Source organism: Amphibalanus amphitrite, unplaced genomic scaffold (genome assembly GCF_019059575.1).
Source record: "Amphibalanus amphitrite isolate SeventyFive unplaced genomic scaffold, NRLGWU_Aamphi_draft 002378F_arrow, whole genome shotgun sequence".
Classification (NCBI taxonomy): domain Eukaryota; kingdom Metazoa; phylum Arthropoda; class Thecostraca; order Balanomorpha; family Balanidae; genus Amphibalanus; species Amphibalanus amphitrite.
This window is the reverse complement of record NW_024883834.1, coordinates 1-27752: the sequence shown is the minus strand read 5'-3', so window position 1 is coordinate 27752 and position 27752 is coordinate 1. Positions and strand designations below refer to the sequence as shown.

General features: G+C 45.9%; 1 protein-coding gene across 1 annotated transcript; it reads right to left on the bottom strand.

Annotated features, from left to right (window-relative positions):
* Positions 1 to 26466, bottom strand: LOC122376891 (glutamate receptor ionotropic, kainate 2-like; the record flags this gene model as incomplete). The annotated part of the gene is made up of 15 exons (XM_043356880.1): positions 1 to 1131; positions 3791 to 3891; positions 6189 to 6353; positions 6701 to 6926; positions 7076 to 7155; positions 8344 to 8461; positions 10354 to 10579; positions 11014 to 11045; positions 12422 to 12526; positions 12844 to 13044; positions 20562 to 20765; positions 21477 to 21629; positions 23642 to 23806; positions 24913 to 24966; positions 26291 to 26466. Coding segments are annotated over 15 exons (2246 nt in total), but the record flags the coding sequence as incomplete, so codon positions are not given.
* Positions 26467 to 27752: the final 1286 nt, after the last annotated feature.

The following is a 27752-nucleotide window of genomic DNA, read 5'->3' as shown; positions in this document are numbered from 1 at the left end:
TGGTGTATGGTGTCTTCATTTATTGTCAACAAATCATTTGTCATCGATCTACTCGTATGCTGCATCAGTGCTTTCTAAAAAGGCGAATCGAGCTATCTGCTTTACCCTGCTTTTTCCACTCCGTTCCATCACAACACACATCAGGAGTTTTTTCATTTCTGTCACAATTTTGAACAGGCTTTGATTCACAATTTTCTATCGCAATAAAACGCATCTTTGGACGGTCATGACTAGCAATTGGAAAAGTGTACACATGCGTCCTTTGCAATGACAGATTCACAGTTCACACGCAGCTCCAAGCTTATCATGCCACTTATAACGTATTCTATGCCGGTAATGCATTTTTATGAAAATTCTGGGTGCACGATCACTGATCAGCACACATGCTAAGCTTATCAGTTATCATACCAGCTTATTTATGTAAATACCTATGTACAATATACAAGAATCACCCACTCAGATGGGTTATTCAGACTGACACTATGATGGTTGGTAATGGTATCGACATTCACAACCAGTAACCACACTACAATCAAACACTTCTTTTACGCACTTGCAATCTGTATCGCATATGGAATGTGAATCACTATTAACCAGTCGCAGCTCATGTGATATACACTATCAAGGGACGGGAGATCGGGAAGGTGAAGTACCAGCACGGTATTTTTCACTAGCATGGTGGATGGCAGTTGCTGTAAGGAGCAAATGAAACATTTTCTGGTTTTGGTAAATACTGCGAGTTACTCACCAACTCAGTCCCAACAGGCTGATGTCGCACGTTTGGTCAAATCCCAATAACCCCTCCAGCCCCACCGACACATACACAAACATCTCCCCTCCCCACTCCCCAGGCTATAATAGTTCACCTCACTTCACACCGCTGTCTGAGAATCACGCACAATCGTTCACATCGTACCCGAACGACCCCCGGTGCCGGGCGGCCCCGTTCTCCACACTTCGCGGCAGGTTCAGCTCGCAGCCGTTAGGCGGCGCTCGCGGCGGCGGCGGGACGTAGGTGGCGTTGGTAGTCTGGCAGCGGGAGCAGGACCGTTTCAGGGCCGGTCGCCGAGGGGGCGCGTGGCACCGCACAGCGAACCGCAGCTCGTTGGCCATCTCGCTGCAGAGCGATTGCTGTAAAAAGAGCACCGACTCAGTCACCAACTGAAACACACATCGTTTTAGCAGGGCTTAGTCTGTGATTTGGCCCCAAAGTCCAGACACCCTCCTCTCGCTACAGCTGGAATGACACATTTGTACGGCTCATTACATCTAGAGGGAAATTTATGGACAATCTGAGCTCTGATTACGGTGGTGATGGTGCCATGCAGTTCTGTATTTGATGCGGTATCTCACACTTTATACGGGATAACTCTTGCTCGGTGCATTTCTAGTCATAATGGAGATTGGAGAATAAATATAGGTATGAATACGATTTCATGTTACGTCGACAGTAGCTCACCGACGACTTGAATATAGGTATACATATAGCGAAATCCTTGGAGTTAAGGTTGCAAACGCTTTTATATTATTGAAAGTGCTCCTAGCCATGAATTCAAGCACACCTTATGACCGATTGGTATGCTTTGTTTAAGTGAAAACCTTGCGTAAAATCAAATAGAAGTCCAATATAGTTTCCTTACATGACATTGAATTTACCACTAACTCATTGTAGTTATCTGTTATGGTAATTGGTATCGCCTTACCTTGAGATGTCAGTAAATTCAACGGTCGAACGGTCAAGTGCATCAGTGACAAGGTCACAAGGAGAACGAAACAGCTAAACACTTGTCAAAATAGGGTGTTATAATTGGGTACGCTGGGTACGCTTCATTGAGGACTTCTAGGTATTTTAGTGTTACTGTTCATGGTATCTATATAAAATCCCATAGGTACGTGGATTGCCCTATGCCCATGTCATAACCCAAAATATATATGCTGAGGATGACGTGTACCATGCAATGATATCAACGTGATTCAAAGCAACCCAAACAGGAATCTACCAATTTACATATGTTTTATGGGTCATTTCGTTGGGCTGATGAAGGGCATTATCTACACTGGAATATCCCAAATATTATCCTTCGCCCCAGTGTGGGGGGGGGGGGCATATGTTACCACCCTGTCGCGTTTTTTTTTTTTGCGTGTGAATAAAAAACCGCGGCGCCGCTTGGGGTAGCTTTTGGTACATCAATTTTGGACAATGTGTGAAATTTTTGACCCCAGGTCATGTCAGGTCAGGTCACCAGGTCAAGTTAACTGACCAAGCCTAAAAAAGTTTGCAATCATGTCCAGCCTGCAGTGTTTGTCAGAAAGGTTTTGAACTTGGTGAATTGCATGATGTTATGGGCGCCTACAATTTGTATATCTCGGATTTTTTATATCCGTGACCTAAGGTCAGGTCAGCGGCGTGACCTTTCCATTACAAGTCAATGGAGAAAAATGAAAATGCCTCTAGATCCGTGTGTACGCATAGGAACGGTCCAAATATTTCAGAATCATAATGATTTAGACCACCCGTGATGACCAAGGTGTCATTTTTGCTGATAGCCTCTAGAAAGGTCACCCGAGGTCATTTGAGGCTACAAACAGATTTTTGCCAATAACTCGCGATTAGAAAGAGATAGAACGCTGTGGATGGTCTCATTGTCTTTGTCTTGTTGAGACGCATCGATTGATATGCAACATGACCTTTTCCGGTCAGGTCATGACCTTGACCTGAGGTCAAATTTTCAAGTTGACCTTTCAAGGTCAAATTATAGTTCATTTGACGCGTCTCGGCGAGAGGAACGCGATTCAGGCAATAGAAAAGTCGTGGCTGTTTTAAGTCGAAAGTTATTGTCGAAAAACACTTTTCGTAAAAACAGCTATTTTTGGAGTTTTTGCCCTCTGGAGGCTAAACCGTTGACCTGAGGTCAATTTTGATAATAACCTTATCAAAAGAAGAGTTTAAAAGCTATCGATTGCTTTAACATGCGTTTTTCTAGCTACCATAGTTCCTGAGATAACGGAATGTTTTCTGAAAAATATAATGACCATTGGCAAACTTTGACCTTTGATGACCTCTGGTGACCCCAATATTGATCTAAGATGAAAATGACTGTAATACTTTCAAACGTACGCATTGAGAGCTATCGACTGCTTTTTACCGCGTCTTTCTAGCCCTCTTAGTTTTTTAGTTAATAGGTGGGTGGTAGCATATGCCCCCCCCCCCCCCACTAGGGCGAAGTTGGCTGAGACAGCCACTGGGGCGCGGGTTATATTTTGTATCCCTCGATATCATTGACGTAGGGTGCTGGGTATTCTAATGATCTCACAGTTTCCCACTGGGGGTCGCTGGCAGTGGTATCATAACTTCTTCTCGAGCATCGCCGCAGTTTGCTTTGGCTCTGTATACACCGTAAACAGGTTAAACGGGAAGGTACGGATTCGTTAATCGTCTCTGACTTTGAAGAAGTCAATTCAAATTCAAAATCACTTTTATGTCAGCTTGTTTTCAAAAGCAAATGTATTAAAGTAGGCTTTCTTCCTGTCAGATACCAAGTGGTCCAACAACGAGCATTTATGTTATTGTTGCCTTTTGATGGATACTGACAGAACAAAACAGGCTTACCGCTAAAATAAGACTGATGTGAAACTGATCATACATGCCAAAATTGTGTTGGTTCATTTAGCATACAAAGGAGAAATTAGATAGACGAGCTTTTGCCTTTTGATTACATTGCCATCATCGATGAAAACGGTGGGATTTGAATGATGAACACAATCTAACAGCCCCCATCTGGAGACTCACCCGGTCGGTCTGGGCGTTTTTCCGGGAGTTCCAGCAGAATTCCAGCATCGCCACGACGATGGCCAGCGACAGCCCGCAGAGCAGCACCACGAAAACGCCACCTGGCCGACGTAAGCATTGCATAAGCATTGCGTACGCATTATAGCAACATTGGAAGCTATTTTCACAATTCTATATAATACACAGAGATGCAAACAAAAGTACAGTCTGTCTTAAAAGTACCACGCAAAGTAACGGTGGATCCAATCCATCAAGCCTGACCGAGGAAGGGCCTGCTTTAATTTGAAAGTCACCGAACCAATTGATCTGGGGAATGGACGAGAATGTCAATTGCTTCGGTTACTCAAATTTAGCTGGCCCTTCCTTGGTCAGCATTGATGGATCCACCGTCACTTTGCGTGGTACTTTTAAGACAGACTGTACACTACGTAGTCTTCCTTGCAATCCACGTGACTGTCTAGCACCGATTGTATAGTCCCTCTGAAGACTATGTTTCCGGCATTGATTTGGGCCAGAGCTAGGAGGTAATATCTGCCACGGGACCAGATAACCTTTGACGTTGATGGTGTAGCAATGAATTGATGCTGCTATTGCGACGTTGTGCGTTTAACGTGTGTGCAGAACATACAACGACATTGCAGTTAGCGTAACCTTTTGGTGAGAGAAGGGTCTTCCATTGGTAATCGAATGAGAATGTGAACGGGCGTTAAAAAGAACCAAGCGTGCCTATGTAATTATAGCATGATTATCTGTCGTAAAAAACGGTTTCTTACAACCTAGAGAGTTTATTTGCAATTGAGCTGATTACGCTAGAAGAGTTCAGACTTCAGATACCCTTATTTGATACAACTTGTAACATATGTAAATAATTATGACGAATGCTTGGGTAATAGGACTATGCAACGATGAGTGAGCTTAAACGATTCTGAGGCAGAGTAGAGAAGAGCAGTAGAGCATGACTAAATTATATCCATCTGATATAAATCATTACATTATTTTCGAGAATGAAACCCGGCAGCCCTTCTCCGTTTAATTTCGCTGCTCGTTTTCTTAAACCGCGTCCGTCTCCCACACATTTCTCCCATAAAAACCGGCTGAGCCAGGCTCTCCATTCTTCTCTCTCTGCTCATCCGGGCGCTGAAATAACGGGCGCCGTAATTTTCGGCGGCGCTGTCACGGACCCGTTATCAGTGGCCCAACCCGACACCACCACCGGCCGGCCGGCGCGGCGCGGGGCTCGGCACAGTCCGGCCCAGACGGTAACGATGCCAATTCGCAGCGTGTTAGCGCGCGGCCAGAAAATGGTCCAGCGTCGACCGGGACGACGGCGTCGGCGGCGGGTGGGGATGGGGGTGGAGGGGGGGGGTGGGTGGGGGCTGGCGGCACCCTCCGGAAACCGGGGGGGGGGGGGGCGAGGTCAGATAGAACACGGGTCGTGTGCTAGAAACAGATGAGATGAAATGGAACTGGCGGCACGAAAAAAACATCATTTTATAATAAGAATCGGGCACGAATACTGCGATGAGGACGGTTTATCTGGTAGAAAAGCGATGTTGCAAAAATGATACCGGGCTTGTACTGATAAGGTAATGAAGAACAGGAAAAAATGTTAAATGAGTGACTGAAACGTTTGTAGCTAGAAAGCCATGAGGGTAATAATTAAAGTATTGGGGTAAAACAGTAGCGATGGAATCCACAAATACAGTACATCATTGACAAGCGTGGGCTTAACATATTTTCGAAAAAATAAAGTAAAATATTTACTTTAATTAACTCAGTATGATGCTGTAAAGAACTGGACCGCATTCGGCACTCGGACTGCAGCTTCATTTAACAACGCACTCTGCTATTTCGGTAGAGTGCTGGAAGCTGGCAGTGCGCCGTCGACTGACAAATTCGGCGATGAGTCGGCAGTGGTTCGGTTCTGAGCCATCCGTCACCAATTTTACGGCTGACAGCTGCCATCACCGGGGTCAGCGCCGACTGCCCCGGGGCATAGAGCTGGCATCGTGCCAGGTCAGCCGGCGGCACACAGCACGCTCGGAAATGACGCGGCGCTGCGGGAAACTGACAGATAGACACACATGTCGATTGTCTGCTTCAATAATTATCCAGCTGGTATGAATTTGTTTGCTGCTGCCTAAGAACGATACCAGAAAGTCGCACCAATTGGGGGGAAATGTTGAAGAAAAAATGCAATAACCAAACAACATGACATGAGACTTGAATACAATATCTGTAGCAGCTTCTAAATCTTAAAGTGATTTTCATAGCCCATGGAAAGGATTGCACAATGCACATCTACAGGCTGCTAACAATATTGCATCAAGAACATCCTCGCTAAGAACATCTCCCTGCGGTCCCTGTCCTCTGCGCCCGAACCGCCACCCCCACTGACCTATGTTGGCGATACCAAGCGGGCTGGCCTTGGAGTCCTTTTTCTTCTCGTCCCTGCTACACACGTCCCCGGTGTCCTTCCACCACTTGTTGTACAGCATCTGGATCACCCCCTTCTCCTGCAGGTCCAGGATCGCCAGAGAGATCTTGTCCCGCCACGGAGAGCCTGCGGGTTCAGAGGACGACACGTTCCGTGTCGGAAATACGTAAATTTGTTGGAGCAAATTAGGGAGGCATCACAACCAGTAAAGAGCAACAGCGTAATGATTTACTTTACACAAGGGTTTGAATTCAATTCGCACTCAGTAAAAAATAGAAGACAAACTTTCCCCAACTCTCTACTCTCTCTCTCTCACTCTCTCTCTCTCTCTCTCTCTCTCTCTCTCTCTCTCTCTCTCTCTCTCTCTCTCTCTCTCTCTCCCTCTCTCTCCTATCCGTGTCAGTAACACCCCACCCTTATCGACCCGCTCCTCAGCCCTCCCTGTCCCCCCCTCCCCGTTCCCCAAATCTCACCGACTGGCATGGCGATGCCGTACCCCTTGGAGTCGAGCAGTCCTCCGACCTGGGTGAGGTTGCAGTTGCGCTGCACAATGTAGTCCAGCAGCGTGGACTCCATGAGGAAGGCGTAGTTACCCTTCAGCACGCGCTGCACCCCCTCCTCGTAGTTGGGAACGAACACGGACGGCTTTCGGCTCTCCATGAACTTCCACATCTTCTGGTACGTCTCGATCTTAGAGTCCTGACACAGAGGAGGTTATTTGTTTTCTGGTTGGGGTTGAAACTGTTACAACGTGCATTTACGTGTGGTTTGGGTCTCATAATGCCATGATAATGCTCATGATAAATGTCACGGTCGTTACAGAGAAGCTGTATGTCCTCATTGCTTACCCTGAAGAACGTCATAGTTGATCCTCCCTCCAACGTTCCATATTCGATGTCTTCCTGTTTTGCCAAGTCCGCAGCGCTCTCTGAAAACCAGAGGGAAATCTTGTACGCTTCGGAAACTGTTTCAATCAATCTCACCTAAATAATGAGATCGCCAACAATAAATACATAGTCACGATGCTCAGGCGACATGGGATTTAATTAATGAGCTTAATTAGGCGCATTTTCTTTTGTACCGATTTATTAATTAATTTCCGATGTCTTTCTTTGGTACCATTTGGAAATTGTTTTGGAGAATGTAATTTATTAGTCTTAGAAACATTTTTTCCTTCCTCATAAAAACAGCAACAAAATAATCGACGATGTCATCAGTGATAAGGTAGCGGTCAGCAATTTCATTCAGAGGTGACAAGTTTTTGACAAAAAACAAACAAACAAACATTTAAACGCTTTAGTTGTGCCTTGATTTGCACGATTCAAAATCATGCCAATACTACCAAATATGCAATAAAATCATATAGGCCCAATATCAATCATAGCTCTAGTTCGAACCTCAATATTCCTTTCATAATCCAATGCAGGCCTCATCCGGCTCTGAATGTGTCCCAGAGCGCCCAATTACTACCTTTGCAACTCGCTGATTGGCTTCGACAAAACTTTGCCAATGTCTTTACCCGCTGCTGTGCGGTCTTTGGTACCACTTGGCAGAGAGTCGCCTGAAAGCTGGTCCTCCACAGCACAGTAAGAAGGTGAAGCCTCTCAAGGACCGAGGGACCGGACCAGGCGGGCTCTGAGACCGGGGATCAGCGGACCGCTGCCGGCTGACAGACGCCGTTTTTGTTTGCAAACTAGCTCGATGGAGCGGTGCTCTGAAATTCTACTCCGACGATGACCGCGGCTTTTTAGGCCCGCCACGCCAGCCAGCCTGATTGCAGGATTGGATCAACCGCAGGCCGGAACGGGTTAGCAATGCCGCAGCGGAAAATGGAAAATGGAAACTGGTTAGTGGGAGGTGGAACCTTGACGCTCATTTTAAAGCGATTACCAGGGACAGAGGAGCATACACATGCCTCACAAATTTGTAGTACCTATTGAATGGTCACGGTGCAGGATGCTACGACGTTGCTGAAAATAGCCCCCCCCCCCACACACACACACACTGCCAGCTTTTCAATTAGGACCCGTTTTATTGCATTATCATGAGGTTAGCAATGCAACGTTAAGTGCAACTCATTGTAATGCATGCTTTCACAAAGGAGCAAATAACCCACCTATAGGTGTCGAGGTCCGTTCCACTGTGAGGAAGGCCGCCAGGTTGGCCGTGTAGGACGAGATGATGATCAGCGTGAAGAACCACCAGATGCTCCCCACGATCCTCGTCGAGGCGGCCTGGCGACAAGAAGGCAACATCGAGGCTCCTAATGGAGACATCAACGCCATGAAGTCGCTCAAATTGAGCACCGTTCGCATTATGTGCGACCATTTCACCAGGAAGTGCTACATAATTTTGTTCTAATATATGCGTTCACTGGAACAAATAGCCGCCTAAGTACTCGTCTGTCATCATAATAGGATTATCTGGCACTGCTACTAAATCAGGCTGCGCTCCTTTCCTAAAGTGGCTGCACAGATGTGGTAAATAGCACGGAACTAGTTATATGCTTATTGGTTATGCCTAACTAGTCTCTCCTTGAATATGAGGGCTGCGCACCTAATGTGATAGAGACCTTTAGAAGATGCAGCATTCATGGCAATTCCAAAGAATCTCCCCGTGGCCATCGTGCTCCCTCTCAATAAGTCGAAAACGAACAGCTATAATTTTAGGTCTGACTTCTTTCTAAAACTACACAAGACGAGGCATTACTACAGAATGAAGCTAATGCTGAATGCAAAAAAAAAGCGTTTAACCAGGATTCTGCCACTAATAGGTGAAGAAATGATTGCATAATCAACAATGACATAATCAACTAATCATCTGCCTAAACCACCGGAGTTACTAAACTATCCACGGGGGCCACCTTTCCAAAGTGAGACGCCCTCGCGCGGCCGGCGGCGACTTTTCGGCCTGTTTTTATCCCGGCGCAGAGCCATTTTTCACGGCGGACGTTAGCCTCGAGTGGCTTCCCGCCGGCTCTGCGGGGCTTCACTACCGGAGCTCGAAGCTCTCCATAGCTGCGCCAGCTCCGGCCCGTAACGGCGCCGAGGCCGGTGAGGTTGGAACCATCATTGATAGAAACTTACTCAAAAGGAGTGTTCTCTATTGAAAAAGAAAAAGCTAGAAAAGTTACAAGCCCATCAGACTTGTTTTCAACTAGGTCCAATTGTATCAAACTGCATTACTATTTTTTTGAAATAAAATGTATTTGTGTTAAGTTTACAATGATAAGGAAAATAAACATAAGGTACACGTTTGCTCATCAGTACCCGTCTAACCCTCATTCACGTTCGTTAGGCATGAAACAAGTAAACGTTTTTTGACTGTGTGAATAATTATGCAATGAAAAGGCACCACCATTGTTTCGACTACTTTCTATTCACATACACCGTGCAATGCAGCGGGCCAGAGGACAGATGAGTCCTATGGCATCATTTGTCGACTGTGTACAGCGATATAGCGTCGACGCTAATAGAGTCGGCCCGGCCGGGCGCGGGTCAATTAGATGGAGCAGATGGGGTCATTAGCTGCGACATGTTGGACACACGGCGGGAGGATAATTTGCTACCCGGGAGGGAGGGGGAGAGAGAGAGAGAGAGAGAGAGAGAGAGAGAGAGAGAGAGAGAGAGAGAGAGAGAGAGAGAGAGAGAGAGAGAGAGAGAGAGAGAGAGAGAGAGAGAGAGAGAGAGAGAGAGGGAGGGATGGAGGGAAGGAGGGAGGGAGAGAGAGAGAGAGAGAGAGAGAGAGAGAGAGAGAGAGAGAGAGAGAGAGGGAGGGAGGGAGGGAGAGAGAGAGAGAGAGAGAGAGAGAGAGAGAGAGAGAGAGAGAGAGAGAGAGAGAGAGAGAGAGAGAGAGAGAAAGAGAGAGAGAGAGAGAGAGTCTCGAGCCCTCTCGCAGTAGTGTGACTTATCTTAACCCGAGTTCAGCCCGGAACCCTGACGTAGCAGAGAACCCTTACCTTGAAATTCATCCCGGACCCCCGTCGCAACAGTGTACTCTGTCCAACTCTTAAGTGCCCTGCTCTGACCATAGGGTTGTGTTCCGGTCTCCTCTTACCTTCGGGTTCAGTCCGGATCCCTGTCGCAGCAGTGTGCTCTGACCATAGGGCTGTGTTCTGGTCTCTTACCTTAGGGTTCAGTCCGGAGCCCTGCCGCAGCAGTGTTCCGGTGATGAACCAGAAGCTGTTGCTGACGCTGAACTGATTCTCGACCACGTCGTTATCGTCGAAGCACGGGTGCGGGTTGTTCCACTCGTACGGGCTGAAGCGCGCCATCACGAACATGGTGAAGGAGACGACCATGTAGGCGGCCATGACGTACAGCCAGATCTCCACCGCCAGCGGGTTCATGAAGCTGCCGGACAGAGGGGGAGAGTGAGGGCGGGATGAGGGAGGGAGCCGTGGGGGAGAGGGCTGGGCACCGAAGGACAGACTAAGAACAGAGAGTGAACAGGCGATGGCTAACATTTAATTAACATACGAACACACTCAGCATGAGCTGAATTCATAGTATGGGGCCCAGAAGAGAGAAGACTGAGTCAGGTAGCCCAAAATGTCACAGAAAGTTCATATAAAATAATCTACGAGTATGTTGCACGAATGTACAGAAATATGACAAATCTCTAAACAGAATAGATCGGAGAAGTCAGAAAAGGGTATATCACAAGAGAGATCACCTCCATTATCCAGCAAATCCTGTACCGAGGCATTTTTATGATAAACAACTATGAAGGAATAACAAATTTTCAAATTCATGCTTCAAGCTAATCACTTACAACGCTCTCTCACCTGAAAAGGCGTGTTGGCTGGCTATTTGGTACCTGCAATTGAGAAAAACAGTCATAGAGTTGACAAGGGGTCCATTGCAACATCACATTAAACACCTAGGTAGCTGTGTCTCACATTCAGTTATATATGTATGTGTAAGTGCATTAACCTTCCAGGCGGTGGGGGGGGCATTTTTTTTGCCCCCCCCCCCTTTAGTTTTTTCGATATATCTCGAGAACCGCTGCGCCGATCGTCACCAAACTTTCAGTACCCTCCCGGGAGCAGCTAGCGCACATGGTGACCAAAAATTTTTTTCCAAAGGCTATGATAGGTTGGCCGCTAATGACGTCAGAGTGACGTCATTTTTGCCGTTTTCGACCCAAAAAAAGGTTTCGCGGGAAGAGCTGTCAGGCCTACAACTTTAGAGATAGAGAAAAATGATTCAAACATAAAAGGTGTGGAATTAAAAGGGCTACAAAACTGCTATTTCGGTTTTTCGAATTTTTTGGATTTAGACCCCCAAAAATCAAAAAATAGATTTTTTGAATATAATAGCCAAAAAATCCAATTTTTTTTTGAATTTCGAAAAAAAACCGGAATATATGTGATAGCCCCTACCGCCTTCTATCTACATACCAAATTTGAAATCGATACCTCTTTTTTTGGCCAAGTTATAGCGAAAAAAACTGTTCAAAATTGATGACGTCAAATTTTCAAACTCAATTTTTAGCAATTCTAGACCTCGTAGCTCAAAACAAAGACCACCATTAGACTCCCCGTGACGAGCTGCATCGAATCGATACCCATTTTATGCAAAAATATCAACTTTAAAATTTGACCTTTTTTGACCTGACCTTGACCTGACCTCCACCAGAAAGTGACCTAAACCGTATCTGATGGTCTTATAACCAACACCATTGAGTTGGAAATGTAAAACTGGCCATAAAACATGCATCGCATAACCCTAGTAAAGTTGGGCTCATGTGGTGACCCTTGGTGACCTTTGGTGACCTGACCTGTGACCTGACCTGGTATGACCAGTGACCTCTAATAGCAACATATGTACTAGACAACTGACGCCTTATCGCTGATTTTCGACAAAATGCGTTTTACTCGGTGTTATAGCGCTTTCCCTAGAAGCCCGTGAACGGTGAAATATTTTATCTTTGACCTGACCTGTGACGTCATCGGTGACCCCGAGGTCAATGAAATTTGGTTTCCTTCGACAAATTTGACAGGGCTATCGAACGCCGTTTGAATTTTCCGGATCCGTCCAGTAGTTTCGGAGATACGGGGGGGGGGGCAAAAAAGTGCCCCCCCCCCCCCACCGCGCGGAAGGTGGCTGGTAGGCCCACCGCCTGCCGGGTTAAAGACACGTCCTTCCTTGATCAGTATGCTGATTCCCAAATTCACTGCAGTCAGTCCCTACCTTGAACAGTATGCTGATTCCCAGATTCATGAACGGTTTGGTGAAGTCGATAACTCCCTCTCTGGCGTAGTTGATGGTCATCGAAGCGACGACCAAATCTGCTTTCTGAAACAGCGCGGGGCACCTGTTACAATGGTAATGGCCTTCGATTTCGATTTCGATCTCGGGCCATGCAGATATTAGAGTGACAAAGTTATGTTAGTCCAGCCTCTACAGTAGCGAAATAGAAGTCTGCAATCGACAAAATACATAGCATTTCATTGAGCTAATTTTTCTTAATTAACGTTACAAAAAAATGAGCGAACTCACTACTTTCGTCAATAGTGCAGGCTACAGCAAAACCCATTATCCTTTCCCCCGAGTAGTTTGAGCTCTATTCGAGTTTCCATCAGCTCCACCATGCTCACCAGCTCGCCTCTCACCTTGTCAATGAGCCGTCTCACCAGGCCGTCCCACTCCCCGGTGACGGCGTCCTGGTACCCGAACACGCTGTCCGGAGCCAGCTCAATGCGGTACTGGAACCCCACGAGCTCCGCCACCCGCTCCAGCAGGTCCACGCAGAACCCCTCAAACTGGGGCTCCGAGCCGTTCTCCGCCGGCTTCAGCATCATGAACGGCCGCTCCTGTGCCGGGGACGGGTGCAGGGTGTGAGGGGGTGCAGGGGGTGAGGGTGCAGGGCGTGAGGGTGCAGCGGAGGGGTGGGGTGCAGGGGGTGAGGGTGCAGTGGAGGGGAGGTACCAACTGAGGAGCAAGGTGGGTGCAGCGATGTGAGACACCCTGGGGTGTTCTGAATAGGTTTCTCTGCGGAGAGCTGAGGAAGGGAGCATAAGTTCTTTCTCTAAATTGGGAGTACAATGCGTTTCTTTCTCGGAGAGACCATCTCATGTAGGTATTCATGTATCCTGCACTATTTACAGCAGCAATAAAAGAACCACGGACAGAATAAACAGGTGATGTGCATTACTCGTTGACTGCATGTTTGTGGATGGTGTTGTTTTAGTTCCTAAGGCCTTTGCATTCCTTCTAACCTATGACGGTTTCAGGTTTACGCCCAGTAAAATCCGAGCCTCTGTTCTTTGTTCGGCGAACATTTGCATTGGAAAACGAATTGCGGTTCAGCTATAAAAGGCGCCTAACTCTACTCTAAAAGTAGCGAATGGCTAAGGCGCGAGGGATTTACAAGTGGAGCGCGCGAATCCACGCCTAACGTAATTTGTTTGTAGTCGTAAATCAGCTCAATGGGATTCAATGTTTTGAAATATGACACAAGATACACATACACAAATATAAAGCGGTAACTGCACGTTTAATGACGCATCGATTTATGAAGATTATTTAGCAAAACCAGGATCTCTTTCTCTGACAATACCACAACTCACAATATCTGACAATATCTCTTCAAGAACTCGAGTAAAACATCTCTTAGTTTGTTGTGTGGCATAACGTCAATTTTTATGCATTTTTTCATTTTTGTATCAACTACGAATACATCCCAGCTCAACAACCATAAAACTCATTTTTATATTAGCTAGTTATATTTTTTTTAACCTCATAGGCCAATGTGCGAGAATTAAATTGGCATTAGCAATATACGAGGGGCGTTCAAAAAGTTCTCGGCCCGACCATGAAGGAGCAGAGATACGACGTCGACTTATTAGACCAAAAATGTTCATTTAGTCAAATAACCACCGTTAAGACAAAAATATTTCGCGCAGCGCTTCGCGAGAGGCCCCTGGGTCTCCATAGCCAAGTGGGGTTTGGACGCATCTGGCACGTCCAAGACGGCTGCTTTTGTCTCCTTGCTGTCAGCGAAGTTGCCACTGCTAAGCAATTTCCTTATGTTGGGGAAGAGGTGGCAGCCTGAGGGTGCAAGGTACGAAGAAAAAAGTGGCTTTGACAACAACTCGAAGCCACAGCTCACTGCTTCGCTGATCGTCACCCTGCTCATGTGTGCTGGTGCGTGGTCCTGGATCAGGCGCACACTTTTAGTCAGCTTCCCTAGTCTCTCCTTGATATCTGCTGCTCGCTACTGTTATCGAAGGGAGGTGTAGCATTCATCATTAATTGTGCCCCCCTGTTTTAGAAAGTTGACGAGCAGAGCCCCGCCATCATCCAAAAATGCAACCACTGTCACCTTGCCGTCTGACTTTAACACGTCGCACTCATTTGGTGGCCTTTACTCAGTGTGCTTCCACTTGTGCAACTCGGTCACGCCCTGATGGTCAATGTGTGACACCCACAATCCCTCCACGGTAACAAGTAGTTCAATGAACTCTTTTGGGTCTTCGATATAGGGGCCAAAATTTTCGCGTTACGCCTCCTTTCGAGTTTGCCTTTCCTCTGGAGTCAGCAAACGGGGGATGCATCTTGCAGAGATCTTAAACATATTAATACGCTGTCGAAGAATGGCTTTGAGGAACCTGATAGACACCTCCGCTTCTGCTGCGTTGTTTCAGACCAGAACATTTGTCATTTTTCACAAAGAAGTGCTTATTTTTTCATATTTTCTTGAGTCAATGCTGTTGATGGCTGGCCACTGCGGGGGTGACCATTAATGATCTGTTGACCAAAATTGAACAGAGATGCCCACTTTTTGACGCTACTGTAAGAAAGACAAACCTCAACATGTGTTGGCACTAGCTTTTCGTGAATAACGTTTGGTGCATTTTTCTGCAATACATGAACCAAATCACTGTTCTCTTCTGGGCGTCACCCATTCTGACCGGGAAAGGTAAACTATGTTACGATTGATTAGCAGCCTGAACCAATCACAGGGCAGATTGGTTAATGGCTACGTAAGTGGACATCCCAATAACACATCATTGAACACACCGCGTTGCAGGCCGAAATTCCAACTCCTTCATGGTTGGGCCGATAACTTTTTGAACGCCCCTCGTATATGTATAGTTGTCGTTCAAAATTATTTTTCAGTTTGAACACGCAAACTTAAAAAAGCACTAATGGGCTCCGGAAAGGCATGCCTTTCAGGAGCAAAAAAGTAATAAATAGGTATGTCATGTATTACCTAGCTACGTATTAATTTTGTCTAGATTTTTGAGATCATATTCAGCTCAGTATTTGATCATTTAAAATTTAAAACTTCAATAGAACATACAAGATCAGCCCAGCGTTCCCGACAGTTTAGACTGTCCCGCCGCACCGTCCAGTTCCCACCCCGTTCTTCCGGCAGCAGTTCCGATCACATGACCGGCCGGCGGCACCAGGTGGAGCCGTCAACTGACAACTGAACAATGTGTTCAAGCGCAACTTTATCACGCTGCACATGCAGCTGCAGGTAACGCCACTGCATGGATGACGTGTGGTGCTGCTATCATTGCAGTATCAACTACTCTGCCTATAGTATTCAATCACACAAACATCACTTTGACGTCTGCAGTGAATGATGTGATGTGCTGGTAATATTATTCGATGCTTCTAAAGAAGAATAACTCCTGGTTCTATGATGCGTAGGTAATTTGTAACGAAGGCATCAACGGACTAGGGTCGAATGGTTGTAAGACAATTATTTTCTGCTAACCTTATCGATGATTTTCTTGACCATGCCGTCCCATTCTCCTGTGACGGGGTCTTTGACCCCGTACCGCTTGTCCTGTTCCTCGCTCAGCTTATACCTGACACAGCGAGGCGTCAGACGGTTGGCACCGGCGTTTTCTTAGTTTGATATCATAATCCACATATTATATTGGCTGAGGCAAGTGCGAGTTGGAAACCTTTATCAGCCATGCTCGTGTTTGAAATGAGAAATGTAGATTATACATATCCTTGATAAAACTTCTTTGAGTGTTTACGAAAGTGCAGCTGTAATGCAACATCTTATCAAGACAAGCTTCATGACGCTATCAATTACTCAAAACATAACTACTAGCCAAAAATAGGAATTGCAAAACTGCTATTTGTTGCAGGCGTACTATACACTACTCTATGAGAGGATGAAATAAGTTGAAGAGACAATAAGCAAAATTTGGAGTATTTTTTTTTTTTTTAACAAATACACCTACCTAGGAAGTGAAATTGTCAGTGCTCTATAAAGGCTGGTGAATTTCTCCTAAGTAAACGGAGGTTGGTCTGTTTCTAATATGTAGCTCTAAGGGCCGACTTAGTTTTCTCAGACCTCTGGGGATAAATATGGCCGTGCACTGTAATGTAATAATCATTTTACTTTGCTGTTGAAGCAAGCTACTTTATGTGCATTGAATGTCTATAGTTACCAACACCAACTTCGAAAAAAATGATGCTGAGACTTTGGGAAGCAAGAAAGAAGTGCCTGTATAAATTACAAGGTAATTCAAAATGTGCTGATGGTGAATAGAGATATTCCAATAACATACTCCTTTTCAGTGCAGCCTAAAAAAAAAACATACTGCTTTCAGGTGCTTGTAAATCGACGTGCGGCATTCCAATTTCCACATTGTGAGGCTGGGGACTGGGCAGTTTACCTGAAGCCCACTATGTTTGACAGGTGATTCAGCAGATCCACACTGAAACCCTCGTACCAGGTTTCACCGGTAGTCTCGTTGACGTGTTTAAAAACAAATGGATGCTCCTGAAGAGAAAAAGTGATAGCTAATGAATAAGAAGGTAAAGCCGGTGAATTTAATAAGAGAATCCCTAAATGAAAAGCCATAATACAGGTCGCATTACAAGTCCCGGGTCTGAATCCTCTTGCATTATTAGCCTCCCACCTGTAAGCTCACAGCTATCACTCCCATATGACCGAAGGCTCCTCGAATGCCGACACTGCTCGCCGCAGAATCACCGCCTCGGCTGCTGACAGCGTGATACTGCGCCGGCGAGCACGCGTGTGCTGCGGTACAGTCTACCCTCTCGTGACGCCGGAACGAAGCCCGTTGCGGGCGGCGTGGAGCGAGCGATGGACAACAGAGGACCGCACGGCACGCAAGAAGCTCAATGTTGTAGAAAATGGGGTAGATGTGGATTTGTACATTTCTCATGTGTTTCAACGTTATAAGATAAACGAGAGAGTTTTTACACGCCTGATAATGCCGCAATTAAATGTATTGTATATGCATTGATGTTAAAGCAACATTTGTTGTCGCTGCTTTTTTGCATTTGTCTTATGCCGCATTACCATATGCGTATTTTTTTCCAGAGGCGATTGCATCCAATTGAGTCGAATTTGGCAGCATTTTCTGAGCGGAACGAGCTAACGACTCGCCGTCAATGTTATCAGTGCGCAGCATCTGTCTCGTCGCCGAGCGGCTAATGTGGCGCCCCGCCAGTTAGCCTGATCGAAACTATCTCCGGAGCAGCTAATCCGCCGTGAAATCCGCCGAAGGGAGGTGTCAACACGTGCTCTGAAAGTGGCAGATAAGAGAGCGAAAGGGAAAATAATGACAAAAAAGCGGCCAAGTAAAATGGTCTGAAGAAATGTGGTAGGAAATTGGTGAACTAGGATTATGATACCAGAAATCCAGGGCTGGTAAAAAGCGCCGATTCGCTGATAATATCGGAGCCAGAACAATAGCTGTACAAGCGATTTAGGGAGCCATAAATAAGCGTTTCAACGCAAGTATGCATGTGCAGGATAACTGCTAAGTTTTGTTTCATATTTTCATTTTATTTCTACGACAAACCTCAAAATACAAGATGCCTGAGCACGAATATTAAATTAGTAACAGCATTTAATTTCCCAATGAGGTCTTATGCGCAATGTTTGTCTACAAAGTACAAAGCTGGTAGCCTATTCAGAATAGCTGTAAATTCTTACCGCGAACAGCGTCAGCATTCATCAGTCGAAGAGCCATCAGTCGATTTCCAGCTTTAACACTACGGAGAATAGGGCTCCGTAACTTTTATCAGTTGATGAGGACCTAGTGTTGAGGGAACGGGGAGCCAGAGAGCCTTCTACCATTGGCGGTTCACTGTATTACCGACTAGTTTAGAACACAAATAATGATATTCAAGTGGCCTTTTCATTTTTATCAATGTCAAGTCTTGTGCAGGGTTGCGGCGCGGGCAAATTGTACATTTCATGGTATGTTGGTTGTTGTTCGGTTGGATTTGAAGTTGCTCCTCTTCTGTATAGTACATCTCATAGCAATATCATAGACCACCTACCCCAATATTTTAAGCTGATCAAGCTGTGGAACTAGACATAAATATGGCGCTTGTTTTTATTTTGAAGATGCATACGGATACTCAAGTGGCTAAAGATACTCATTTATTTGCCAACCAACCCAGTATGTTTAGCATATTTGTTACTAAATTAAATTAAATTTTGAATATCAAGATATGTTCCTCCTCTGCATGTTTTTCTTTTTGGTACGTCATAGTATCATACTCAAAATATGCTTATATAAGGAATCCTGATTTATATTTCAGGCATTTTGTAACTAAAATTAATATTAGATTTCACTTATAATGCCTTTGTGTTTCAGTTCTCATCTTAGGACATCATCAATCATGTGTATCTCAGATGACGCAGACAATGACCAGCTTGCGGAAGATCTATGCTAGTGGGCGAGATTGAGATGATGAAATTTCCTCTGTTGGTGAGTCAGTATTATATTTTTTTTTGTTGTCAACAACATTCATTGCCTTACATGCATTTGTGCCCTACATTTCTGTCACCAAACAGTTTAAACAAAAGTAGAAGAAATTATATACCTACATTCTTTTGCTGTGTTTGACGCCAGCCGGTGTCCCAAAATCAGGATACATCAGTGAGCTATAAGTGAAACTAAAATAGTTACTGATGATGTTTAAGGTGTTCCTGAAAAAGGACGTTGTTCACCGCACTTTCAAGCCTCTTCTGTTGCGAGTGTTAGGAGCCACTTTTCATGGCCGAAAATTTGGTCAGAGCCACCAAAACCATTTTTACCAGCCCTGCAGAAATCATAGGAGAAGTTGTTGACTGTAATATGTAGAAGATCATGTATATGGTTAAGTGACCGAGGTGCAAGCAATTATTCATCATAGCATAAACGACACATGAATGCGACAAAACGTTGAAAAATAATTTTTAGATAGGAACGCCCGTCACGTTTTTGACGCTACGCTTGATTGTTACAATTTTAACGCCCATTCAAATTAAACCTCGCCCATGTAGGGGGGGGGTTGGTGCACCCCCCCCCCACCCCTGAGGTTTTTCTTAGCTACACGCCGAACCGTTTCAGATAGCCTGCTCAAATTTTCAGTACCCTTTGGGGCATCCTTTGCGCAACTTTTGGTAATTTTTTTTGTCAAGGTCACGTCAGGTCACGGAGTTATGACGTCATAAAGGGAACAAGCTCCGGCCAGATTTACGCTAAATTGGACATTGCATTGGTATAAATGCCGACTGACCTGACACACTGACAGATTGTTTTAGAACCACAACTGGCTGATTTGACATTGGCACAATGTCCGTTGACATTTTGAAGGTTACTAAAGGTCAAGGTAAGGTCAGTGACCTCGTTTGACCTGTAATGACTTCTTGCACTTGTATGCCTTTTCGGGGTATTTTGATGCCCTGAATTCGAATTTGCAATCCATTTCAGGCATCGTAGGTTGTTTCTTGTAGTTCTTTTTGGGTCAGGGTCAGGTCAGTGACGTCACACGCCTGACGTGACCCAATGCACAAATGACCTTGCAGACTTCCGATGCTCCCAACGCATCATTTTTAGAGTTTTGACATCGAAATATACACCAAACGATAGAAAATTGATCAAGGATCACGATAGTGAAGGTTTCAAGTCGATATCTCTTACCGTTTTTTCCGCAATCAGCGTGGAAATCTGAAAAAGTTATATTTTTCCGAAAATTTGACCTTTGACCGGTCATAAGTAGGTCAAATGTTGACCTAGGACCAAAAAATATACCACCAATCGCGAGATCTCGTTGAGAGCAATCCGTTGGTTTTTTCCGCTAAGCTCTACGACGCTCTGTTTTCAAACGCCAGGGGGGGGGGGGGGTCGCACCAACCCCCCCCTGCATGGGCGAAGGTGGCAAAACACCGTTTACGGGCGAGGGTTAAGTGACTTTTCCACCTTTACATGTATAGTATGAGCTTGGTGTGGGCACTTGCAACATCGAGATATGCCTTGGCCGTTAACACCCACCAAACGACTGACGTCTCAACATACCCATCCCCCCCCCCCCACTTCTCGAGCCGCCTCACCTGGATGGTCGACACGAGCAGGGTGACGTTGGGCAGGTCGGTGCCGTAGAAGGCCGAGCTGTCGGTCACGTTGATGCCCGTCCTGTCACTCCACCAGCCGACCTTCTTCATTCCGGAGGTGGTCAACTTCATGAGGTCTAGCTTCAGACGAGTCCGGCGTCCGCCGGAGAACTGGATTGGGCCCGTTAGACCCGGCATCTGGACCTGGACACACACAGCGGGGTGGTGTGGATAAAAAAGCCATCGTATATCCTGGGGGGGGGGGGGGAATTCAAATTTACCTACCTCGAGTTAGTGCCCGTTATAAACAACGGATGGCCACCCGGCACGTTGGTCAAGAGAGGAGCTGCCTGTTCAGCTTCATTATCTACGGTGACAGATATATACATATTGTATAATCGTGGCATGCATAGCACGACTCACTTAGGGTGATATAATTCACGACGCTGCAAAGCTTGGTCCGTTCCTACCTACTGTGCTAAATCTGATTTTATTCTTCTCATTCTCTCCAGTTCAACGTTACATTAGAAAAATATGAAGAACGACAGATATCCGTTTCGCGGAGCGTGTATTGTGAGCTTTACAGAGGCAGGCTGAGAGCACTCCAGCTTTATCAGTCCGCTTTGATATCGGAACTCTCGAGGACTGAGGAGTGGTGTCGGAGTGGAGTTAAAAACATATCGCGAAACTGCTGTAAATGAATTGAAGAAATGTGCAACGGAGCTAGTGGTGGTGCTAGTTGGTTCTTCATAGTGCATCCACCAACATCATTGCAGAAAAGCTATATTAATTATATTGTGTTATTGACAATGTGTCGAGTCGAATTTCGGAGTAAAGCCCACTACTATCAGCATTCAGCAGAAAATGCTCTCAATGAGATTCGAACCCTCGCTCTCCGCTCACTGTACCACTCACCGCGCTGATGCGTTCGTAGAGCTGCAGGCCGCCGTTCCACGTGTTGAGTAGTTCGCAGGTGACGTTCGGTGTCGGCACTCTGCCCGCACCAGTCAGCGCGTGGAGACCGTGAGCAAACGCGTTCACTGCGTCATAGATCAGAGCCGTCTCCGCCTGTGAGAGAGGGAGAGGGAGAGAGAGAGAGAGAGAGAGAGAGAGAGAGAGAGAGGGGGGAGAGAGCGAGAGCGAGAGCGAGAGAGAGAGAGAGAGAGAGAGAGAGGGGGAGGGAGGGAGGGAGGGAGAGAGAGAGAGAGAGGGAGAGAGAGAGAGAGAGAGAGAGAGGGAGAGAGAGAGATAGGTAAAGAGAAAGAAAGAAAAGGGAGGAATAATAATCATTTGAATAAAGTAATCCAAGGTTCAATGCGTAAACAATTCGCATTCGCATTCATAGTCTACATTTTGATACTAACGAATAGTGCTTGTATATTTCAAGTAACCTGCGGTTACCGTACTGACTTCAAAGCTGAATACATACATAGATAACGTAATAAAAATGCCAAATGTTGATACTATGTTATATATGCCAAATATTAAGCATACTGAGATTCGCTTGATGACACTACAGCGGTGCGATAACAATGTTACAGTCTCCACTGGATTGTGTTTATGACTGAACAAGCAGGAACATGGCTGATGAGATGAATAAATGCATCATTCGGCGGCAGAATCCACGCAATAAAGCCGTGACTATGATGATTTGTTTGAGGGGATGTTCCAGATGGAGACATTATAGCAGATACCGAATTGGTGGTTGGGGAAAGCAGCGATGATGTGGTATTGATATTGCTGTTTTATTCAGTAGCTAATCAACATCCAAATTACATATATTTTGTTAAGTGATGTGCGAGTAGGTGTCCTCCCAAGCCAAGGGGAGCCAATGCAGCCTCTAGGAGACAAAGACTGTTTCAAAAAGACGGTTGTTTCTTTTGACACAAAATCTGTATGACATCCAGTGCGGATCACGTGACTCGTTATAAACCCAACGAGTCACATGATCCGCGCTAACAAATTCTTTTCCTCGCATTATGATAAAACGCCGAACATTATCACAAAACACACCGATTCCACGTCAATCATATCAAAAAGTCCCCATCGTAAGACAGATTGCGCTCATGACGTCACCAGAGCGCGGTCATTTCGTCATCATTTAGCGACTGCCGACTGATACCATCCGCTGCGTCAGCCAGCGCCATCCAATTGTGACTGATAGAGGCGATTAGGTACCGATCGGTGGCGTCTTCCGTTCGGCGGCTGTCTTCTGCGAGTGACGAATGCGAATGTTCGTCGAAAGAGGGCAGCACAATTGTGACAAAAGCGCATTTATCTCAGCGCGAAACAGAATGTCGTGATAAATTGCCTGATGGCAGGACAGGATGAGTCAGATTGTAAATGGGAGTTTTTAATGTCAACAGTGGCCGTTGAGTCTGATGACGAGGCTATTTCAGACGGGACGGGGTGATTTCGGAGATTGCCGTCTCGTCAAAATCCAGTAAAGGTTGAAAGTGGTGACCATCATATTAGCAGAATGACTACACTAAATGTCGTCTTATGACTATGTATGTTGGATCTATAATCTATATCCTATCTTATTTTGCATGGCGGGCACGATCGCTTTGTCGTTTTGCCCCAACTGAGTTAAAGCTTCACAAAAAGGTGCCTGATTCGTTACGAGACGCAGCGATTAGTTGCCAATTTTCAGCTGTTAGGTCAATTGGTATCTGGTGACTTCTGGAGTCACAAAGGCGCAAAGGCGAGATGGTTAATAAATAACTTTGGTAGAGATAGTTAGATGGTCGTATAGCAAGCCTGTATATGTACTTACATAAGTGTAAGTGCACCACCGGGTTTGTCATCATCAGTCGCGTCGAGTATTTATCATCACTGAGGCAGTGTGTCAAAGCTGATCATACGAAAACACTGTGCATGACTTCAAGGAGAATGGCAAGGAAAATAAGTGTAGTCAATAAAATGCTGGAACTAACAACGTGAAGAATAATGCGACCAGCAACTTATAACGTTGCAACTCTCAAGCTGCAGCTTCTTAAGCTCCCAGTCGAACTTGTATCCCTGCCAATGTGGTGAGCGTGACCCTGACGACGACATCAGCATACCGTGGTGACACCCACCTTGATGACGTTGGTCGCGGGCACCATGACGGAGCTGACGGGCTGAAACTGCTCCATGGCGGCCAGTGAGGCCTGCACAAGGCCGCTGGAGGTGTCCACCAGCCGGTAGCCCGTCATGTTGACCCGGTTGTACCGGAAATCCTCCAGGTCAAACGTCTCCGTGTCCTGTCACATGAATAGCTGTGTTAGAGATGTTGTAGCTGCTAACGAATCAACAGCTATGAACTACATACATTTTGTGCTTCGTGTCCTAGGCACCATATAAATGTTGATTTCTTGTTATCATTAAATGCCTTGAACTTTTGTTTCATAATGGTTAGTTTCAAGTAAAAGTTAATTGATTAGCGATAGACAATGATATTCTAAGCGTACATGCATAACAACGTGGAGTTCGGTACAGCGGGTAAAGGCTCGCTCTTCGTGCTAGTTAGATCAGTTAAGTAAAACAAGTTATTTATGCTAATGGGTATCAAAATTCTAAAATTCAAATGGAGCTTACCACTTCTTTACGTTTGAAATCCAACACCCATTGAACTTAAGAAAAAGTTTTCATTTATGTTAATGCTAGTCCATTTGAAGTCAATTTTAGATAATGCAAACCACTCGACGGCACACGTGTAACTGGTCAAATCAGTGCCATCTTTAAGTCACTTTCAACATGCTGCTCCTTTTGTAAACACCTTCAGAGGAGAAACTTGGCAGCTAAGTAACAAGGTTACCGCTTCAAGCGCGTCTAACGATCCTCGTAAAAAAGAAACACTTTGTGGTAATCGGGTTAGCGCTGGTTAAAAAATGCTTATCTCGCAAAATGAGCGTCTTTTTGTGAGCCTCAGCGCTCGCTGGAAGTAACGACCGGAGTCCTCTCCCATTTTCATGCTATTCCAAGTCGGTGAGATCAGGGTGAGTGTCGTTTACATCAGCATGAGACAATTTGCATAGAAATGGCCTCCTCGGCTGCCCTGATAGCGATGTGGTGGAAATTGGCCAAAACCAGAGCTCTTTCACACACTTCTCGGGGAAATATATGTAATGCAAACTCGTCCCATTCAATCACTACAATCAGCGTTTTACAAACAATGCCATTGATACATCGATAGGAGGTAGATGTAAAAATGTTTGAACTATAAGAACACATGTATAGCTGTCAAGTACGCATAAATGCGCATTTTTTGCGTCTGTAAGAATGTAAATAAACGTATCTCTATGGAGAAACCACATTCTTCTACATGCTTTGGAGCATATCGCACAGAACGCACTGCAGAGATACTCACAAATGAGGTGAACAGATAGTGATGGCGATCGTCGTTCATTTGAAGCTGCAGCAACTGCAACAGAAAATAATCGAATGTGATGAGTGATCGCAAAACACTTCCCCAGTTGGATATCACGTATCATCCATCGGAAAGCAAGCGGCTTTTCCGCTAGAACAGTTTAGTTGAGGGTATTCAATATGCAGTGTTCCGAGGCTCACTGGCGGGACTCCCAACTGAGATGGCCGACGGTTAGTAGCGCGGTCAATTTCAAACCAGATTAAGTCGGCGATTGGGGTGTCCATCCATGTAGACACACTGAGAGCACCAATTCAAATGCCAATGTCTTGTCTGAACTTCATGATTAGACGGTGGACCAGGACCAGAACTGACAGCCTAAGAAGTTTTGACATACAGATTCCATTTTTCACATTTTAAATTGTTTGCAAACGTGTTTATTGAGCCTGTCTTAGTGACGCCGTACCACCATATCTCTTTTTTTGTGTTCGGTAGTTATGCATGTCCTTACATGAGGGTGATGGTCATGCAAATTCACACGGCATCAGGCGCTTCTCCACAAATTACAGTAGGAACTCAGTGCCTTTTTAGCATTAAAAACACACAAAAAAATATTTTACTTATTAAAATTGTCATGTATTGAAAGTGACACTTGGAAAATATTCCACAAAGTTTTTTCGCTTCCATCACATCTCTCCACAACTGAACCCGGCGAGGCGGCGACTGCAGCTCTATCCAAACAGTCAGACCAACAAATGTGTCTTTCGCGTGTGTCGATTTTCTTTATCAGCGAATCCTCTCTCGCCGGCCGCACATAAATCCATTCCGCAGTCCGGACCGGCCGTCAAAACACGGACTCGATCCAGCGAGCGACCGGCGGAGCCGCGTCGAATCTGCGCCGCCACCGCCGCCACCGCGCCGCGCTGTCACCGTCGATGCTCGCGCGCCACGCTGGTGCATCGGAGCGTCACAATTGTCGACAAGTCACCAAGTGGCCCCGAGAGGCGCGTCGATGAGGCGATGGACGCGTGCCAGCGAGCGGCGTCGGGCGCGACGGAGCCGACGCATCGAGCGACGGCGGGCGCGGAGCAGCGGGACCGGGGCTGGGGAGAACGATCAACTAGCAGAGCTTTGATCCCAGATGCCACGCCAAGCAGGAAAGCAATTAGGAGGAGTTGGGAAAGGAGGTTAGTAATAGCAAAATTAGCTTGTCATTAGGTCTTTAGGGTACACTTAGGGAAGATAAGCATGCTGCAAACGTCCATTTGAACCCTGTTGTTCCCCTAGAAATGTTTGTGTTTCTTACCCGCATTTCGGTGCTCTTGAACAATAACATAGCTTTTGGCCTTGATTGTATTTTGATGACACTTTCGCTACTCACCGAGCGCAAGAAGAGCTGAATGTTCTCTGGTTTTGTGTCGACCACAATGTTACGGATGTCCTTGTTTTTGATCTCTCTGAGGACGTCCCGGTATTCCTCTGGCAGAGCCTGTCTGATGTAGACCTCCATGTCGAGCTCGGGAGGTGCGCGCACCAGGTCCTGGAGGCGCACCAGTCCTGGGGACCAGAGGCGGGTGGGGGAGGGACTGGTGATAGCACCAGGTCCTGTGGAACAGAAAGTGTGGCACCAAGTCATGTGGAACAGACAGTGTGGCACCAGGTCCCATGGAACACACAGTGTATGTAGCGCCAGGTCCTGCGAGTGCGGACTACTCAGAGTAACACTATAGATCCAGTGAACGCTGAGTAGGTAGTGGAGAACACAGCATGGGAGCAGGCATTGAAGGCGCACAGAAGCCCTGAGAAACGGGTGGCTGAGAACTCCTGTGTAGCACCAAGTCCTGCGGACCATAAATGAGAGGTGAATAAAACAGCGATAGCCCTGTAGGCCAAATATGGTTTTGGAACACTCTGAAGTATCAGGTCCTTTGGACTATACAGCCTACAGGATTGGTTTGGAGAGCAGTTACGAGTAAATGCTAAAATTTAGTAGCATTGTACCTACAACCAAACAAAGATGGGCGGTTGGAAACACAGCAAAGCCACAAGATCCTACAGACCAGTACTGCTGCAGTACTGCAGTCGGACGGCAGGTGATTGTTAGGCCTTATACATATATCCCTGTTGATGGTTGATGCGTCCTTGTAACTTCTTCATGCTCCGCTGTGCTCAGACGGACAGTATTGATGCGTATTCATCGCCGATGGGTCTCTATTAGCGCCGATGGCGGGATACATATCCAGCGTTCTAGGCATCCCGCAAAGATACGAGATACGCTCCTACATCAATCACTGACCAGTCGCTGGCCCTGATGAGTATTTTTATTTCCTGATGATGCCGATTGATTTCGCGTGGACAGAATGTCTGGAGGTGATACGGACGATGATGGATGGACAAGCAAGCAAATGCGCTAATGATTACAGACCAGAAGGAACACCGAAAAAATGGTAGGGAATGCGCAAAAGATGCTCCTTAACATGGTTGGTTAGTGGCTTTGCGAATCGACAACTTTTTCCTTACTATTACACAACACCTGACTTATTCTGAATCATACTGTCGAAACACATTCGATACGTCTATTGCTAAATAATCACTTAATCTAATTCAACCAGCATGCGATACAGCCGCAGCATCCCAGCAGCAAACGCCAATCGATACTCTGTTACTGGACTGCACTACCGAGCCGATAGCTATTTTGTGTTAAAATGAACAAATCGATAACATAATCTCTCTCTTCTCTCTCTCTCTCTCTCTCTCCTCTCTCTCTCTTCTCTCTATCTCCTCTCTCTCTCTCTCTCTCTCTCTTCTCTCACTCTCTCTCTCTCTCTCTCTCTCCTCTCATC